We start from the raw sequence: 20,146 nt of genomic DNA, 5'->3' as shown, positions 1-20,146 counted from the left end.
GTTGCGGGCGTGGCGTCGGATGCACTGGGTGGAGCGCTCCGGCCTTTCTTATGCCAGAGGTCAGACTCGGTCAGCAGAAGGCTCGCTTTCCGGCTTTAGCCTCTAGGAATCCAGAAAGAGGCTCTGGCCCTGGGCGCATGCCTGCAACAGGCAGGATCTGGCGAGAGCCAAGACCAAGGGCTTTTCACACCGCTCAGTTCAGGGTGACAGAGAGTCAGGTGAAGAGCTGGCGAGGGTGGCAGGGCAGACACGTGCCAGGGATGACCCTGACCCATACGAGGATGGCCATGGTGTGTCGGGGAGGTAGGTGTGCTGCGTCCCTGCCGGGCTGCACGTGAAGTAACCCTTGTGTTACACTCAAGCTAACCTGCTGCCTTCCCCACGCTGACCTCAACCCCCATAAGGGCTAGACACACAGGTTACCCTCCCAAGCGTTTGTATCACCCACAGAGAAACGAGTAGGCAGGGGCTGTGAGCTGGGATAACTGCTTCTGATTGGCTACAAGCGGTCTAGGCTACAACATCCTCCCATCCTGCCTCACCCGTCCCCACCCCACTGCTCGTTTGCCTCAGCCGCCTGTTATCTTGCAGGCTCCAGTCACACAACTGACGTTGCATGGGTGGACTGTTAGAGTCGGCGGTGCTCTGCATGGACACAGCAGCACAGGGTCAGAGCCCTGGACCACAAAGCTCTTTGGGCACTGCCCAGGCCTGGCTGAGGCCTCTATAGCCAATATCAGCAATAAGGCAAAGTATGGCCCAGGTTTTCCTTTTCATTACTGGGTTTAATGCATAATCATTAGCAAGCTACAGAGGTGAGAATTAGCATTACGATTATTTCCCCAGCTTTAGCCACTCAGGACACGCGCCATTAAGCAGGGAGCCGAGACCGGTGGAGCAGCGTGTCGGGTAGCAACGTAAGCTTACCATGCAATACCCCAGGATCTGTATCCAACGGGTTCTGGGGAGAGTGCTTAGACAAACAGCTACTTATTAGATGTGCGTGGCATTGGAACGAGCTACTTCCCACTCTGAGTGGGCACCGCAGACAGGGAGCTTCTGCGCCAGGAAGTAGGGGGAGCTCCTGGCTGCTGAAATGTGAGACCCACTTTTCCCACCTCACCCCTGTTGGGGCCCCCGGCAAGAATCCTGACATGAGCTGCTAGGGTCTAGCTGGCCCGGGCAGGGTCCAACTGCACAGAATGAGCAGTGCAGGGGGTGGAGGGATTGGAGGCCACAGGGCTGTTCTTTGGGGAAGGGAGTTGTGGAGCTTTAAGAGTGGGCTCTTCTGGTGACGGAGAAAGGCCTCCCTCCTTGGGGGTGGGCGGGAAGGGTCTGATGATTGACGCGACTCAGTGCCTTCTAAGCATTAAACAGATCAAACTGCAATGTGCTGCCCCCATCCCTCCACCTCATCCACACCCCTCTAACTATCCCCATCTGCATAGCAGTCTCAACCCAGGCTCCTCCCGTCTGTCTTTACACTAGAGAATCTCACACCTTGTTGCTGGTTTCAGAGTAGCAGCCGTGCTAGTCTGTATTCGCAAAAAGAAAAGGAGGACTTGTGGCACCTTAGAGACTAACCAATTTATTTGAGCATGAGCTTTCGTGAGCTACAGCTCACACCTTGTTGCTGCTATCGGCAAAGATCACTGTGCATGGGGCTCCTTGCCTCCCTCCATCCTCCCCCACCAGCTCCCTGTGCGCCTCCCTCCTGTCCCCCTCTATTTCAGGGCCTCCCTCCAACCCCCACTTCCCATACCAGGACTCCGAGTGCCTCTCCCAATTCTCCCCACATCGGGGCTCCTTTCAGTTCTTCTGCTTTCACCCAGATCAATAGGGTTCTGCCCACTGGTGCCTACAACCTTCCCTGACATTTTGGAATTGACAAGTTGAAAGGTTACCCCATTGCAGACAGATGGAGAGAGAAACGCTATCCACCTGTGAGCCAGGCGCCCGCAGTACAGAATTACCGACCATGCTCAGTGATGACTGTTTCATCTCAAGGACGATTAGGGGGCTAATCCCAGATGCTTCAGACGGCCCCCCCTCCATGGCACGAGTCCTTCTGATCTGTTGCGTGGGCGGTGGCGGAACACAAGAGCTAGACACTGGTATGTATGCCTCTCCGTTAAAGCCCGTCAGCTCCTTCACACTGACCCAAAATACTCCTCCCCGCACTGCTATGTGCATCCCACACACTGGACCATGGATCTGAGGCTGCAGGCAACAATGTATGTAAAATACACAGCTCCTGTGTCATTTCCAGCTTTCCGCTCCTCATTCTGCCTCAATTTCAGGGCATGGCAGGTCCTCCTATATTCATTTGGATAGGATAAAGGCTCTGATTGGTCTGACTCACATGAGCAGGGTTGACGCCCCTAGCAAAGTGGGCTGTGCTAGGTCATTCGCGCGCGCGTGTGTGTGTGTGTGTGTAAACTGCTCACCACATCATTTACAACTCTCCCTCCCCCACTGGGGCAGACTGTTTTCACTGCACACCCAAATGTAACTGAATTAAAGCTTTACGCGACTCTAAACCTCACCATCAGCAGGAAGGTTTAGAAGCACACTTCCCAAGAGATTTACAGTGCAGTCCGACTCTCCAAAGAGACGGGGTGGCTGAGAATTGCAGAAATGACTCGTGATTTTGGGGTGCCCAACTTCAGGCAACTTAAAGGGCTCAGAAAGTGCCAACCCTCTGGCGATCAGGCCCCAATGAAGCATCTCAAATCACGCACCCAAAACAAGCAGCCACCTTTGAAAAGGAAGATGCGCAGGTTTCAACAAGGGCGAAAGAGAAGGACAGTGGGGGTGCAGAGACATGACTGAGACCCCGAGTTGGCCTGTAGAACCTTGACTCCTTGATATGCAAGGAAAAGAGAATCCAATTTGATTCAGCAGTTGTCTAAACGCGAGTTTGCATTGGTTTAGTTGTATGAGTGCAAACCCGTGTGGATGCTTTTTTGGTTCAGAGCAGCTTATTTTGGTCTCGTTGAAATCTGTTTCTAACTGACAAGCTAAACTGAAATAAACCTAGCTTATCTCAAAGTCAGAGTGTCCACACAATCTTTTGCATTGATTTAAGTTAAATAGGTTTAAAAGGGATCATACCTTTAGGTGAACTGATGAAACCCTGGCTATAGACAAGCCCTCAGAGTCCTGAATGTGTCTGCAAGGCTGCTGGGTGTTCTGCTTGTATATTATTCCCACACAATACATGGGGAAACTCCAGAATGCTATTTCGCCGAGCCGTATTTCAAAGCAGAGTGGCGCTGAATCCATCAGGCCAAAAGCACAACAGCCTGGGGCATTTTAGGAACACAGCACTGTGTATTCAAATAAAACAATGTGTGGCAGATTTTCTTAAAGCATTTTGACTCTTAAAAGGAGTATCTCTTTTAATTTAATGGGCCTCCAACAGTTAAAAACCCAGGCGGTACTTCCAAACAAAAACTTGCCCACAAATGTTCAGACAGACTTCGTAACAGCTTTGACTGCAGACCAAACATTGGCGGAAGTCTGTTCTGCAGCGAGCTTGACTCTCATAAGCCCTGACCCTGAAAAGACTTGCAACCAGGCATCTAACTTTGAATTCAATGCAGCTGCGCACATGTTCAACTCAAAAGCATGTGCACTGATGGAGTTTAGCCCAGCTTTGTTCACTCTGCTATTTGCCACGTCCCCTCTATCATTTTCTCCCCTCTTTCTGAGGTATTTAAATATTCCCTTCACTCTTTTACCAACCCTAGTTTCACTGCTCCTAAACTATTTTACACACTATCCACAGCTTGACATTTCTCTTTTCATTTGTTCATTCTATTTTGCTTTCATACCACTGCTTATTTTTCCCTCTAGTCTTTGTATTCTTTCAATCTGATGGGGTTTTTCCCCCTTTACTAAAAGTTTCCAAATAAATTTTTATTAAATTGTTTTGGTTTTTTGGAGACGGGGGGAACCCACACACACGCCAACAATTTTTCACGATAAGTTCTGTTTTCAACAACAGGACAAGTTTCTTCAATATGTTCCAACCAGATCTGTCACTAGAGAGCTCCAGTATAAAGTCAAAGCCTATGGGAAGACGATGTGTTGACCTATATGAAATACACATGCCTCAGAGGGTCTATGTATAGTGTAATAACTTCATTCTGGTGGACTGGTCTATATGGAGGGGGATTGGTGACCAGTCTAGGGAGACAACGCAGTCCAGTGGTCAGTAAAATGGGCTGGAGTCAGGAGATTTGGAGCCTATTTCAAGCTCTGCCAGTGACCTGCTGCATGACCCTGGGCAAGTCACTTCACCTCTTTCCCCTCCAGCCCTTGTCTACTGAGACTGACAGCTCTCTGGGGAAGGGGATGCATCTCGCACAATGGGGCCTTGATCTTGGGTGGCAGCTCTAGGCACGAGTGTAATTCAAAGACAAAGTAATATATCTTCTTCTGGCGTTATGGCACACTACGGGCTGTAATGTATGAAGAGCACCTACCCCGAGGAGCAGAGTACAGAAACATTACTCTGTGCCAACGCAACATTGCAAATGCAAACGACATATGGTGCAGCGCAGAAAGAATGTATGTGGGCATTAACGCCTTGTACTGAAGTCATCACTGGTATAAGATGATAAAAAACCCTTGAGGCTTTTTTTTGGTTTGTCTAAATCAATGATGCAATTTCAACTACCCACTGGCCATAGCTGGAGAATCGGTGCTCTGTGCATTAGGGAATCCTGCTGCTTGAGTCATCCCATCTTTTGTGGAGGGTTGCTGTGCGTTTTGAAAGCACTTTGCCTCCTCACCATGCCGAGGAAGCTGAAGTTCAGGGATGGATAGTGACCACGGTGCATAACGTAAGGCTGTTAAGCCTAGAGTGATCTGGGGTTAGAACTAGTAAGTGTCAATCATACTCATTAGGCTTTAGAAAATTGGGAATAGTGGACTGAAAAGCACTTACCTCTTGCAGAAATTCTGTACATGTCTTTGGTCTGTACAGCACATGTACAACTCCGAACGTCCCTGACTCCCTGGGAATGAGCGTGATGTGATTAGAACGGTGTGTACGGAGCTCACCGGGGGCCCTGAAAGGCCTGGGATGTACTGGCACCCTCTATCTCGCTGGGGAAAGGTTCCTAATGTTCCCGGCCACATCTCTCCTCCAAAAGAGAATCAAAAGCCTCTTAAACTCCTGCTTGCATGTCGTGCAGAGCGTCACATGCGGGCGAGCTTGCAGAACAAAGATTTCTGCTCCTTCAGAGAGACACCCAGTGATCTCAGCACACTAACAGGTTTGCATTGTGCAGCGTAGGGCCCGGGTCTGACCGGCGCAATACCCTGATTGCAGGGCCTGGTGATCACCGCATCCGAATCTGACCCAGAACCAAAGCACCCTGCAATTAAGCAGCTACAGATCGAGCCCATTTGTGCTTACTGCAGTCGCATCGCTTTCATCAGTTTTCTGAGACTGCTAAGACCATGGGACGCCCTCAGGCTCTACAGATTCAAACATGGGGCATTCCATCTCCATTTGAATGGCCAGTATCAATGAAACCCTCAGCCAAGCCACAACCGGACACCCATGTCCAGGGACGTTAACATCTGCATACTGCTCCAAACAGTGACTGCATGTGGAAGTGCTCAAAAGAGAAGAGGTTCACTTAACAGCCCTTGTGCGCACTGTGGTATGTGTGTGTGCACTCAACACGCCCCATCCCTTGAGCACCCCCAGCCGTAGGCACTGGGAGAGCACTGCAGTAGCAGAACCCGGATATGGGTTCCCCAGGGTCATTATGTGCCTATAACTCAGAAGCATGCAGATTATGCACCCTAAAATATATATGAGGCAAGTTCCATTCAAGGTTGTCCTCTGCATTGTATAGGTCAGCGCTGCCTTCCACACCCAGTGGAAACTCTCTGTGGTGCAGAGCAGTACTAGGCAGGCTCTCTCGCCAAAAATGAAGCAGAAATGGACTGAGCTGGAGCGTATACGGTGGGGAACAGGGACCGAATGCTGTACAACATCCTCACTTAACACAGTTGGATGGGGGAAAAGATCACTGCCAGCCCCAATGAAAGTGGGCAGCTGCCTCTTTCCCTAAGCCAGGCAGGCTGGGAGAGCTGTCAGCTCTGTGATAGCTGCTCCAGTGTTTAAAAGGGAAAGCTGCTGGAAGCTTTAAGCCTGGTGGGAGTACTGAAACCAAAAGGGTTTGGGACCTCCCACTCCAGCCCCCTTGCTATTTATTCTGCCTTTTTATGGGCCGCTGATGGTGACATCCTAACCAGCTGGTTCTGCTCCCAGCTCCATTGTAGGAATGCTCCCGAAGCAGAGCAGGGGCACCTGCATTCAGCTGGCCTATGTTACATAGCTTAATGTGTAAAACGCACAATTAAAAATGCTGCTGCTGTTGTGAACTTTGTCTGTTATACCAACGGGACCCAAGGAAGCCCAGGGTACAGATCTGCCTTTTCTAATTCACGATTTGGGGAAACAAACTAACTAACTAGCTAGCTGACTAGCCAACTAGCTAGCTAGATAGAGATAAATGACACCCAAAGATACCCCTTTCTCAGTCTCCCCCAGCTCCTCCTGGTTTTACTTCAAATCCCTCTTTTGCCCTCATTGGCCAGCCCTCAATTCTGGTTTAGAAGTGGAATGAGTGGCAGCTTCCAAGCTCCGAGTCATATAGCTCACTGCTTATGCCTCCGGACAACACACGGTAGTCCTGAGACACACACTACCCCTGTCCTGGTCTCCACAGGCCTGCCAACGGGTCACCCATGGAGTTCTCATGCAGCCGCGATCGCCTCAGACATGCAAGTGCAACCTGTGAGGATCAGGAGTCCTGGCATGAGACGCTCCAGTCACCGTGGATGAAGATGGAGTAGGACACGCCAGGACCTGTCATCTCTCCAGTCACATCTGTGTGCTATCAATAAGGGCTCCTTGCCATCTGCTTTGTTTTAAGTAAGCCAGGCGAGCAGCCTTCACGCTAGCTGCTAATACGGCTTTTGGATGTCAGTGTCACAGGTGGGGAACAACATTCCCTCTAATTTTTTCCATCCACGTGTGGAATGCATTTTGTTATGTGCACCATATCAAGGTATGTGCGGGATATGCACCACCAGTAGAAACAAAAACCCTAAATATCATATATATTTTTTAAAAGTTACCATAGGAATGATTACTCCAGCCAGGACAGGTTAGGAATTTTAGAATTCACTACTCCAAGAATTAAATGTAAGGGTAGGAGAGAAATAAAAATTATGAAATGCATAGACCAGTCAAACAACTCAAATAACAGCACTCTGAAAGAATAAAATTACAGAGAATATATGTGCATTGCAGGAAGTACCAAGAAGTAACAACAACAACAACACCACCACAAGTATGTGTTGGGAGGTGAGTGTGAAAGACAGACACAGAGTGCGTATGTGTGTGCACGCGTGCGTAAGAGAGAGAGACGTGCTGCCCCTTTAAGTAGATCGGCTCTCGCCAGTCTGAAGCCTGCTTGTTCAGACACAGCGGCAGCTGCCAGTAAGCTCCTCTCTGCCCTGAGCCCTGTCATGATCCCTGCACCGTGGAGATGGAGTACAGGGGGGAGGGGGACACCCTGATATCAGCACCCCCCCTCCCCACTCTGCACAGCAAGCGGGAGGCTCCCGGGAGCAGCTGGCCAGGGGCTCCAAGGCAGAGGGCAGGAGCAGCGCGGCAGTGGTGGGGAGAGGCACCTGAAGTGCACAGCACTTGATAGATGTTGGGCGGCCACACAGCTTAGAGAAAACACACACACTCTCTCTCTCTCTCTGCACCCAATGTGCGTACGTAACTCAGTGAGAGCTACCGTCTGTTCTGGAGAGAGAGGACGTCCTATGGCTCTTATTGTTTCAAGCACACTACTGAGACAGAGAATTTAATAGATTACCTGGCAAAGAGACCTGTTAGAACTCTGGCATGTTACTCTCATGCCTGACCTCATCTGCAATTATTTATGATTAAAGACACAGCCTAGGCAGTTAGAAGAACTATGCCTGTTTTTTTGCTGACTGACTGTCTTGAGTATTCTCTAGCTGCATCATGCCACTGCTGAGAGAGCAAAAAAATAAAGCATAATTTTCATACCCTCTGGATGAGATAATACTAGTGGGTAACATAAGCAGCTTCGCTTGTGTCATGCCCTGAAGAATGGAACCTTTAAAACCCTGGATGCTTTATGGCTCCCTGTGGGGGTCATATTAATACCATCCCCACTCAACTTGATTCTGCCTTCTTCCCTTTCCCAATTTTGAGTATGGGGATCCCTGGCAGCAATCTGCAATCTGAATTGTGTTTATTTCAGTAGGACATTGGGTGTTACCAATGATGAGCTACAGGAGAGGCCAGATCTGCGAGGCATATCATCAGTTCACAGTACAGAGGTGAACATCCACATTTTAAGAAGTGGCCTCTAAAACGGGATACTCAGTTTCTGAGTGCTCAACGTGAGACTGTGGCTTGGATTCTCAGAGTGGCTACTGATCGCTAAGGCCAAATGAAACCAATTGAAGTAGTGGGTGCTCAGCTCCTTTAACCAAACCTACTTGCCAGAGTTTCCAGCTGGATTCCAAAACTACCAGGACTGAGCGTGGCCAACTCTCAATACCTTTGGGAATCCTCGCACATTGTCTGTGGGCATTGGGCCTGCCTTGAAGGCCCTGGATCTAAGCAGGTACCAAACCGAATAGCTTGAACCGTAATGACCTCAACTAGAAAAACAGGCTTGTAATAAGAACCACAGATGGGATTGATCCAAGCTCCCGCCACCTTGCATAACAAGGCTGTTTCCCAAAATCCCAGCTCTGAACACCCACAACGTTTGGGAATTAAGAAGGGCATGCAAACTTTGCATCTCAAGTCCATATCTGGAGGGGAAAAGGAATAAATAAGTCATTATTTCATATGGCAGCCTTCGAATGCTGCAACTGACACAAACCCCAGAAAGTCAATAGGTCCTGAAGCCTCCCCTTTGAGAGGGTTTTCCTTTCCCCTGTAATTAAGAGCAGTTAGATTTACTTCCAAGAAAAATTCAGGGCTTTGCTTTTTCTGGAATTGCCCTCTTGTTAAAAACACCTCTTTCTTCTCATGCTGGTTTGGAAGCTCTCCTTACAATGCTCTGACTAAGGAGATGGAATTTTAGCTTTATTGGGTGAGAAAGGCTCAGCTGCCATTCCAACAGCTCAGACAGCTGCCAAAGCCACACAACCGGGACGTTACAGCTAAATTAAAAGCTGGGCCGGCTTTAAATGGCTCCATGATGCCCTAAAAAAAGAGCTAAATACACAAAGCCTAAATAAACTGTCCTCACTGTTACCTTGCTCCCTTTGCGCATAAAGAATGCACACATCCTCAAGGATGTCTTTTAAAGGGGAAGCTTGCTGATCCTTAAAGCTGTCTCTGATCAGTGCCTGGTGAGGTCTGGATACAAAGCAGCAGTGCTCAGCTGCTCAAGAATCGCACCTCGTGTCCGTGCGGCTGGAGACAGGGAGGTTAAAGGTTTCTCTCCACTTCCTGCTAGCACATTCACATTCACTCCTTCTAGCAGGTTCCAGGGAGAGAGGGAGCTTTAGAAAGCTTTAGAAAGATGCAACAGGCGTCAGGATCTCAAGGTGGTTATTTGACACTGAAAAAGAGGAGCTGAGGTTGATGCGAAGCAAGTTAGAGCTCACAGGGAAATCCAGGTTGGCATGTGAAAACACAGCTCTGGCTGCGCCTCTCAACACTTGCATGTGCCATCTCTGCAGCCTGTCTGCACAAGTCCCCCTCTCCGAGCGTTAAAGCCAGGGACTTTACAGATGTAAAAGTGCACAAACAGCCCCTGAAGGCTTCCAGAGCTTCCGTTTCCTTCCCTTCGCACCTAGCATTAGACAGCCGAGAGAAAAGGCCTGCACTAACTTGTCCCCAGTTACAGATTTTAGAATTGTACATTTCGTGGTCTCAAGGAAAGTGGACTCTGGAGATTCATAGCAGCATCCATACAGGGATTCAACTATTACATAGGAATGTGCATTTACTGGCATGCGAAGTGTATAAAATCCTGTAATCTAGAGCTGGTAAAGACTTGGGCAGTCTCCCTGTCAGGGCAGGATTGGTCCCTACTACACCTCACATACATTTGGGCCAGTCTAGTTTTCAATGTGCATTCCAAAGTATACATGAGGTTAGAAACCTAACCAGAGCACTACACTCATGCATGCAAAGAGTTAAGCATTCAAGCAAGCTGGGGTCAGGCAATCTGAGCTCTCTTTCCCCCTTCAGGTACTGGCAGGGAGCTTTACTCCTCATTTCCCTCTGATGAACTTCGAGAGGATCCCAGAGTCAGGTTCTACTGCATCAGTGTTGTTCAACTGATGATAGGACCCTCCGGCAGAGGAGAACTTTGGTCCCTCCTGTCTCCTGTGTTGCTATGACTAAGGCCGGGTCGACACACAGAACTTGCACTGCTAAACAGGCACATCTGTGTGTTTAGACAAGCACTGAGTACTAAGAGGGGCTTGTCTGACTGGAGCCTGGCATAATTAGCACCGATGTAGCACTTTTCAACTTCAAAAAGCTTTACCAACACTTAACTAATTAATCCTCAGAACACCCATCCCTAGGAAGTAGATAAGTATCCTGCCTTGCAGATGGGAACACACACAGAGGCGAAGTGTCTTGCCTGAAGCCACAGAAAGCATCAAGAGTCTGGGTTAGAACTCAGAGGGCCAATTCTGCACAAACAAACCTGTGTGAAAATGGACTAACATCATCAGAGTCTAGAAGATTACTCCATAAGAACATCCATACTGGGTCAGACCAGTGGTCCATCTAGCCCAGTATCCTGTCTTCTGACAGTGGCCAGTGCCAGATGCTTCAGAAGGAATGAAGAGAACACGGCAATTTAACGAGTGATCCATCCCCCATCGTCCAGTGCTAGCTTCTGACACTCAGAGGTTTAGGGACACCCAGAGCATGGGATTGCGTCCCTGACCATCTTGAGTAATATTAATTGATGGATCTATCCTCCATGAATTTAACTAATTGTCTTTTGAACCTAGTTATGCTTTTGGCCTGCACAACATCCCCTGGCAATGAGTCCCACAGGTTAATTGTGCTTTATGTGAAGAAGTACTTCCTTATGCTTGTTTTAAACCTGATTCCCATTAATTTCATTAGTTTACCCTTGATTCTCGTGTTACGTGAAAGGATAAACACTTCTTCACCATTCATGGTTTTATAGACTTCTATGATATGCCCCCGATTAGTTGTCTCTCTTTTAAGCTGAACAGTGCCAGTCTTTTTTAATCTCTCATATGGAAGCTGTACCATACTCCTAATAATTTTTGTTGCCCTTCTCTGTAATTTTTTTTTTCAGTTCCAATTATATCTTTTTTGAGATGGGGTGACCAAAACTGCACACAGAATTCAAAGTGTGGGTTTACCATGGATTTAAATAGTGGCATGATGATCACAGAATCATAGAATATTAGGGTTGGAAGAGACCTCAGGAGGTCATCTCGTTCAATCCCCTGCTCAAAGCACGACCAACCCCAACTAAATCATCCCAGCCAGGCCTTTGTCAGATTGGGCCTTAAAAACCTCCAAGGATAGAGATTGCACCACCTCTCTAGGTAACCCATTCCAGTGCTTCACCACCCTTCTAGTGAAATAGTTTTTTCTAATATCCAACCTAGACCTCCCCCACTGCAACTTGAGATCGTTGCTCCTTGTTCTGATATTTTCTGTCTTTTATTATCTATCCCTTTCCTAATGGTTCCTAAAATCCTGTTAGCTTTTTTGACTGTTTGTTGTCCAGTCACCTAGTGTTGTGAGATCCCTTTGTAACTCTTCACTGTCTGCTTTGGACTTAACTATCTTGAGTAGTTTTGTATCATCTGCAAACTTTGCCACTTCACTGATTACCCCTTTTTCCAGATCATTTATGAATATGTTGAAGACCACTGGTCCCAATATAGATCCTTGGGGGACCCCGCTATTTATCACGCTCCATTCTGAAAATGGACCATTTACTCCTACCCATTATTTCCTATCTTTTAATCCATTACTGATCCATGAGAGGACCTTCTCTCTTATCCAACGAGGACTTAATTTGCTTAAGAGCCTTTGGTGAGGGATTTTGTCAAAGGTTTTCAGAAGTTCCAAGTACAGTGTATCCACTGGACCACCTTGTCCACATATTTGCTGACTCCCTCAATGAATTCTAATAGGATTAGTTAGACGTGATTTCCCTTTACAAAAGCCATGTTGACTTCCCCCAACATATCGTGTTCATCTATGTATGATAATTCTGTTCTTTACTATAGTTTCAACCAACTTGCCTGGTAGTGAAGTTAGGCTTCCCAGCCTGTAACTGGTCCCTTTTAAAAAAATCTGCATTACATTTGCTATCCACCAATCATCTGGTACAAAGTCTGTTTCAAGTGATACATTACGTACCACAGTTAGTGGTTCTGCGATTTCATATCTGAGTTCCTTTAGAACTCTTGGGGAAATACCATCTGGTCCTGGTGACTTATTTATCAATTTGTTCCAATCCCACCTCTATTGACATCTCAATCTGGGACAGTTCCTCAGATTTGTCACCTAAAAAGAACGGCTCAGGTGTGAGACTCAACCTCACATCCTCTGCAACAAAGACAGATGCAAAGAATTCACTGAGCTTCTCTGCAGTGGCCTTGTGTTCCTTGAGTGCTCCTTTAGCACTTCGATTGTCCAGTGGCCCCGCTGATTGATTGGCAGGTTTCTGCCTTCTGATGTGCTTTAAAAAATTTGCTGTTAGTTTTGTGTCTTTTGCTAGTTACTCTTCAAATTCTTTTTTGGCCTGCCTAATTATAACTTTCCATTTGACTGGCCACAGTCTATGCGCCTTTATATTTTCCTCAGTAGGATATGGCTTCCAATTTTTAAAAGATGTCTTTTTGTCTCCAGCTGCCTCTTTTGCTATGTTAAAAACATAAGACCGGCCATACTGGGTCATATCAATGGTCCATCTAGCCCAGTACGCTGTCTTCCAACAGCGGCCAATGCCAGGTGCTTCAGAGGGAATGAACAGAACAGGTAATCATCAAGTGATCCATCCCCTGTCGCCCAATCTGAGCTTCTGGCAACATTGTTTAGCTATGGTGGCATTTTTTGGTCCTCTTACTGTTTTTTTTTTTTTCTTTCCTAATTTGGAGTATACATGGAGCTTGAGCCTCTATTATTGTGTTTTTCAGAAGCTGCTATGCAGCTTGCAGGCATTTCACTCTTGGGACTGTTCCTTTTAATTTCTGTTAAACTAGACCGTTCATTTTTGTGTGGTTCCCCTTTTTGAAGTTAAGTGCTACTGCGGTAGGTTTCTTTGCTATTTTCCCCCACACAAGGATGTTAAATTTAATTACATTATGGTCGCTTTTACTGAGTGGTTCAGCTATGATAACCTCTGGGCCAGGTTCCGTTAGCCACTTAGGACTAAATCAAGAATTGCCTCTCTGCTTGTGGGTTTTAGGACTACCAGACTCAAGATGCAGTCATTAATGGTGTCTCGAAATTTTCTCTGCATCCCGTCCTGAAGTGACATGTATCCAGTCAATATGGGATAGTTGAAATCACCCATTATTACGGAGTTTTCTGTTTTTGTAGCTCCTCTAATTTCCCTTAGTATTTCACAATTACAGTCACCATCCCGGTGAAGTGGTCGTTAGTGTATTCCTACTGCTATACTCTTATTATTCAAGCATTGAATTTCTATCCGTAGAGACTCCATGGTACTGTTTGATTCATTTAAGACTTTTATTGTATTTGACTCTGTGCTTTCTTTCACATATAGTGCTTCCCCTCCCTCCAGCACAACCTACCTTGTCATTTCTATGTATTTTGTACACTGGTATTACGGTGTACCATTGATTATCCTTGTTCCACCAAGTTTCTGTGATGCCTATTATACCACCATCCTCATTTAATACCAGGTATTTAATACCCCTCCCCTCAGAGAGGTATCCTCAGTGCAAGGGGATATCATGACATCATCTGGAAGGAGAATCCCAACTATGGGCTCATTTCCCTCCACTCCAGCTTCATGTTCTTCCTCGAGACTTCCATCCTCCTCAACAGCACAGAGGCTGTCAGACTGAGGATAGGACCTCTTGGAAAGCCTCCTCAGTGTACCTCCCTGTCTCCCTTATTTCCTCCAGTTCAACCACTTTGGTCTCAAGAGCCAGTACTCCCTCTCTGAAGGCCAGGAGCTGCTTGCACTGAATGCACACATATGCCACCTGTGCCGAAAGCAGGTGACCATACATGCTGCATTAGTGCAATCAATTGGACAGCCCCCACTCTGCTGCTGGACTTCCGCCTGCATTATTTTTACTCTTGCAGGGATGTGCGTGCGTACACATTTTGGATCTATACTACCATAACAGGGTAGAGATTTCGGCTCCAGAGTTCCTGGCTTCCAGTCCTGTGCTCACTGCATCCTTCTCTCAGAAGTGATAATGACGTATCTACTACAGTGGTATGTTCTCCCAGAGACACACGCGCACATTAGGAAATACAAGGCAGCAGCTGATGGTGAGACACTGGGTTTATTCCAGGGATAGTCAATAGATGGACCGTGAGCCAAATCTGGACCGCCAGATGCGTTTGAACTGACCAGGATCTTTTTATTTACTTATTATCATCATGATTGTTGTCATTTTTGTATTATTTTCTCTGGAGTCTGGACCTTGACTATATCTTGACCAAGAAATTTGGACCTTAACAAAAAAATAATTGGTTACCCCTGGTTTATTCCTTTCCCCTTTAAAGCGATCAGCATCTTTATAGCCTTTAGTCACAAAGCAACTGAACCCTCCTATCACTTTACCACTTCAAGGAAGCTATAATAGCTGTCGAACGGAAGCATGAACTCCAAAGGCAGCTGCTAGCTGAGAAGTTATTGGAAGGGTCTGTGACGGCAACAAAGCAAATATTTACAAAACTGAAACATATGGGAGAGATGGGGACCAACAGGTACTGCCTAAGCTTGGGCATCAATGTCTTGGGTAGAGAAGGGGCTCCCAGCAAAGGGATCTGATCCAACCATTCCCAGCACAGGGTACATATGTCAGCACTATTACTTCAAGCTGTGACTAGCAGTCTAGGCCCAATGCCTGGGTGTGGCCAGCCTCCTTCGGCCCCAAATGGAAGCTGGGCTGCTCTGAACCCCAGCAGGGTTTGGCATGGCCTTGGCTCTGCTGTGGTTTGTTGCGGGCACATGTCGGAAAGGGAGGATGTGGGCACTGTCTAGTAAAGTGGAGGTCGCACGCGAGGAGAGAGGGTGTACTCCAGAGAAGTAAGGAGAACTGATCTAGCCCACCCTCCCCTGCACTGTAACAAGCTGGCTTCCATAGGGCTGGCTGTGCCCAGATTCAAAAGCCTCCCGCAGCAGCTGGTTGCTCCTCCCTGAACTCTGGGAGAGAGACCGAAAGGGGCTACTAGAAAGGGGACACTCTGGTCAGGATCAAAAGCCCTGAAGAGGCTACATACCATTACTGTGATGCCATCCTTCTCCAGGGGAGTCTTGTCGTAGGTCACTTCGCAGACCCGCACGACTGTCGTCGCGCCGTACTTCTTCAGATCCTGGAAAGAGAAGGGGAGACTCTTTACTTACAGACACATCTTCTCTATCGCAATCCTACCAGAGAGCAGACAGGCACGTGGCCTCTCTTCTCACCCGTGCTATTTGCGTGGCTCTCCTTCCAGATGTAGACTCAGCCCGGCACTGTGCAAGCACAAATCACACGCTGAGCGAGCTGGGCACACGTGTAAGCGCCTGGCTGAGTCAGGACCAGGATGGGTATGGTGAGGGGCTCAGGGAGCGGTTTAGGGCTGCAAGAAGTTTTTACCCTCTGCTTTCTCCACATTTACATTCATGATCCCCTTAATCCTCCCACCAGCCCCTCCAACATGGCTCCCCCTGACTCCTTTCCAGTGTTAGCCCTGAAAACAAAATCCTCCAACACACACAATTCACCCGTTATGGCATAGCCTGTATGTGATCGGAACACAAGCCCACAAATCAAAACGCCCCAACAATTCTGGCAGAAACCAATTCAGTGGGACCTTGGGCAAGTCAGCACCGGTGTGATGCTTTGGGGGTCCACCCAGACAAGTAAGGTGGTCTGTTAATACCTGCCCGATAACCTCAGGTGCCCATACGCTGTGCAGCTTTGGCGAAGCCCTGACACCAGCACCATGTCCACAGCATAAAGGTCTCCCCCTGCACTTTCATCCTCCAGTTACTCCTTTGCAGGGTGACCCCAAAAGCCCTTCCAATTTGGAGTCTCCCCAAAACTGTCTCCCCTGAAGTATCCGGTCCCTCTTGCTGAACGCTGTCAGAGGTAACACCAACTTCAATGCCTCCAAAGAGCCAGTCCATACAACAGCTTGATAGCTCAGCTGGGGTTAGACACGGCCCTTTAATACCCAGCACTGAGCTGGTCTGTGGTAAAACTTAAGTTTATTAACAAAGAACACAGATTCAAGTGATTTCAAGCTAGCGTGGAAGAGATTCGAAAGGGTGACAAACAAAACCAAACCAGCACGCGTTCTAGAGTCTAATCCTTAACTCTCGCCCGATAGAGCTTCTTCCTCACACCACGCCGTTAGCATTCTCCAGCATGACTGGCTGTTCCAGCCAGGATCCACCCTCCCCTGCTATGAAATGGGGATTGTGCCACATGTCTGGCACAGGTGTTGTGAAGACTAATTTGTATTTGTACAATAAGGCAGAAGAGCTATGAAGGGGCTGCGTATTGGGATGGAGAAGCCTCCTTTTCCCTACGCAGGAAAATATCTTTCAGAGAATCATAGAGTATCAGGGTTCGAAGGGACCTCAGGAGGTCATCTAGTCCAAACCCCTGCTCAAAGCAGGACCAATCCCCAAACTAAATCATCCCAGACTCATATCCAGCTTCTCATCCACTGTAATCCCCAGGTCCTTTTCTGTAGAACTGCTGCTGAGCCATTTGGTCCCCAGCCTGTAGTAGTGCACGGGATTCTTCTGTCTTAAGTGCAGGACTCTGCACTTTTCCTTGTTGAACCTCATCAGATTTCTTTTGGCCCAATCCTCTAATTTGTCTAGGGCCCTCTGTATCCTATCCCTACCCTCCAGCGTATCTACCACTCCTCCCAGTTTAGTGTCATCTGCAAGCTTGCTGAGGGTGCAATCCACGCCATCCTCCAGATCATTAATGAAGATATTGAACAAAACCGACCCTAGGACTGAACATCGGGGCACTCCGCTTGATACCAGCTGCCAGCTAGACATGGAGCCATTGATTACTACCCGTTGAGCCCGACAATCTAGCCAGCTTTCTATCCACCTTATAGTCCATTCATCCAGCCCATACTACTTTAACTTGCTGGCAAGAATACTCTGGGAGACTGTCAAAAGCTTTGCTAAAGTCAAGGAAAAACATGTCCACTGCTTTTCCCTCATCCACAGAGCCAGTTATCTCGTCATAGAAGGCAATTAGATTAGTCAGGTATGACTTGCCCTTGGTGAATCCATGCTGACTGTTCCTGATCACTTTCCTCTCCTCTAAGTGCTTCAGAATTGATTCCTTGAGGACCTGCTCCATGATTTTTCCAGGGACTGAGGTGAGGCTGACTGGCCTGTAGTTCCCTGGATCCTTCTTCTTCCCTTTTTTAAAGATGGGCACTACGTTAGCCTTTTTCCAGTCGTCCGGGACCTCCCCTGATCGCCATGAATTTTCAAAGATAATGGCCAATGGCTCTGCAATCACATCCGGCAACTCCTTTAGCACTCTCGGATCAGTGCATCCGGCCCCATGGACTTGTGCTCTTCCAGCTTTTCTAAACAGTCCCGAACCACTTCTTTCTCCACAGAGGGCTGGTCACTTCCTCCCCATGTTGTGTTGCCCAGGGCAGTGGTCTGGGAGCTGATCTTCTTAGTGAAGACAGAGGCAAAAAAAGCATTGAGCTTTTTCCACATCCTCTGTCACCAGCTTACCTCCTCCTTCCGTAAGGGGCCCACGCTTTCCTTGGCTTTCTTCTTGTTGCTAACATTCCTCAAGAAACCCTTCTTGTTACTCTTAATATCTCTTGCTAGCTGCAACTCCAAGTGTGATTTGGCCTTCCTGATTTCACTCCTGCATGCCCGAGCAATATTTTTATACTCTTCCCTGGTCATTTGTCCAATCTTCCACTTCTTGTAAGCTTCTTTTTTGTGTTTAAGATCAGCAAGGATTTCACTGTTAAAAGACAAGCGGGTCGCCTGCCATATTTACTATTCTTTCTACACATCGGGATGGTTTGTCCCTGTAACTTCAATAAGGATTCTTTAAAATACAGCCAGCTCTCCTGGACTCCTTTCCCCCTCATGTTATTCTCCCAGGGCATCCTGCCCATCAGTTCCCTGAGAGAGTCAAAGTCTGCTTTTCTGAAGTCCAGGGTGCGTATTCTGCTGCTTTCCTTTCTTCCTTGTGTCAGGATCCTGAGGAACTCGACCATCTCATGGTCACTGCCTCCCAGGTTCCCATCCACTTTTGCTTCCCCTTCTAATTCTTCCCGGTTTGTGAGCAGCAGGTCAAGAAGAGCTCTGCCTCTAGTTGGTTCCTCCAGCACTTGCACCAGGAAATTGTCCCTTACACTTTCCAAAAACTTCCTGGATTGTCTGTGCACCTCTGTATTGCTCTCCCAGCAGATATCAGGGTGACTGAAGTCTCCCAGGAAAACCAGGGCCTGTGATCTAGTAACTTCCGTTAGTTGCCGGAAGAAAGCGTCGTTCACCTCATCGCCCTGGTCTGGTGGTCTATAGCAGACTCCCACCACGACATCACCTTTGTTGCTCACACTTCTAAACTTAATCCAGAGACACTCAGGTTTTCTGCAGTTTCATACCAGAGCTCTGAGCAGTCATACTGCTCTCTTACATACAATGCAACTCCCGCACCTTTTCTGCCCTGCCTGAACAGTTTATATCCATCCGTGACAGTGCTCCAGTCATGTGAGTTATCCCACCATGTCTCTGTTATTCCAATCACATCATAATTCCTTGACTTTGCCAGGACTTCCAGTTCTCCCTGCTTGTTTCCCAGACTTCTTGCATTTGCGTATAGGCACTTGAGATAACTCGCTGATCGTCCCTCTTTCTTAGTATGAGGCAGGAGTCCTCCCCTCTCGCGCTCTCCTGCTCATGCTTCCTCCCAGTATTTCACATCCCCACTTACCTCAGGGCTTTGGTCTCCTTTCCTTCGGTGAACCTAGTTTAAAGCCCTCCTCACTAGGTTAGCCAGCTTGCTTGCGAAGATGCTCTTCCCTCTCTTCGTTAGGCAGAGCCAGTCTCTGCCTAGCACTCCTCCTTCTTGGAGCACCATCCCATGGTAAAAGAATCCAAAGCCTTCTCTCTGACACCACCTGCGTAGCCATTCGTTGACTTCCACGATTCGACAGTCTCTACCCAGGCCTTTTCCTTCCACGGGGAGGATGGACGAGAACACCACTTGCACCTCAAACTCCTTTATCCTTCTTCCCAGAGCCACATAGTCGGCAGTGATCCACTCAAGGTCATTCTTGGCAGTATCATTGGTGCCCACGTGGAGAAGCAGGAAGGGGTAGCGATCCGAGGGCTTGATGAGTCTCGGCAGTCTCTCCGTCACATCGTGAAACCTAGCTCCTGGCAAGAAGCAGACTTCTCGGTTTTCCCAGTCGGGGTGGCAGATAGATGACTCAGTCCCCCTGAGGAGAGAGTCCCCGACCACCAGCACCCGTCTCCTTCTTTTGGGAGCGGTGGCCGTGGAACCCCCATCCCTAGGACAGTGCATCTCATGCCTTCCAATCGGCAGCGTCTCCTTCTGTTCCCTTCCCTCAGATGTATCATCTAGTCCCCTCTCCGCATTAGTACCTGTGGAGAGAACATGAAAACGGTTGCTCACCTGTACCTGCGCTGCTGGTACATGGACGCTCCCCTTTCTTCTTCTGGAGGTCACATGCTGCCAAATTTCTTCACCGTCCTCCTGTCCCCGCAGTGCAGCCTGCTCTGAATCTTCAGAATGTTTTGTCCGTAGAAGCACATCCTGACCTCTGTCCAGGAAATCTTCAGTCTTTGGACACCTTTCTGGACATTGCTCCAGC

The 20,146-nt window shown here is 48.0% G+C and overlaps 1 protein-coding gene across 2 annotated transcripts in view; it reads right to left on the bottom strand.

Moving 5' to 3' along the window:
• The window catches only part of PTP4A3 (protein tyrosine phosphatase 4A3), a 166,074-nt gene that overhangs the window by 9,740 nt on the left and 136,188 nt on the right, over positions 1-20,146 (bottom strand). For both annotated transcript variants that reach the window (XM_077809736.1, XM_077809737.1), the window contains one exon: positions 15,536-15,628. In XM_077809736.1, coding sequence (XP_077665862.1) covers positions 15,536-15,628 — 93 coding nt within the window. The remainder of the gene's footprint in view (positions 1-15,535; positions 15,629-20,146) is intronic.

Source organism: Eretmochelys imbricata, chromosome 2 (genome assembly GCF_965152235.1).
Source record: "Eretmochelys imbricata isolate rEreImb1 chromosome 2, rEreImb1.hap1, whole genome shotgun sequence".
Lineage (NCBI taxonomy): Eukaryota > Metazoa > Chordata > Testudines > Cheloniidae > Eretmochelys > Eretmochelys imbricata.
The sequence above is the reverse complement of the archived record's forward strand: the minus strand, read 5'-3'. Positions and strand labels throughout refer to the sequence as shown.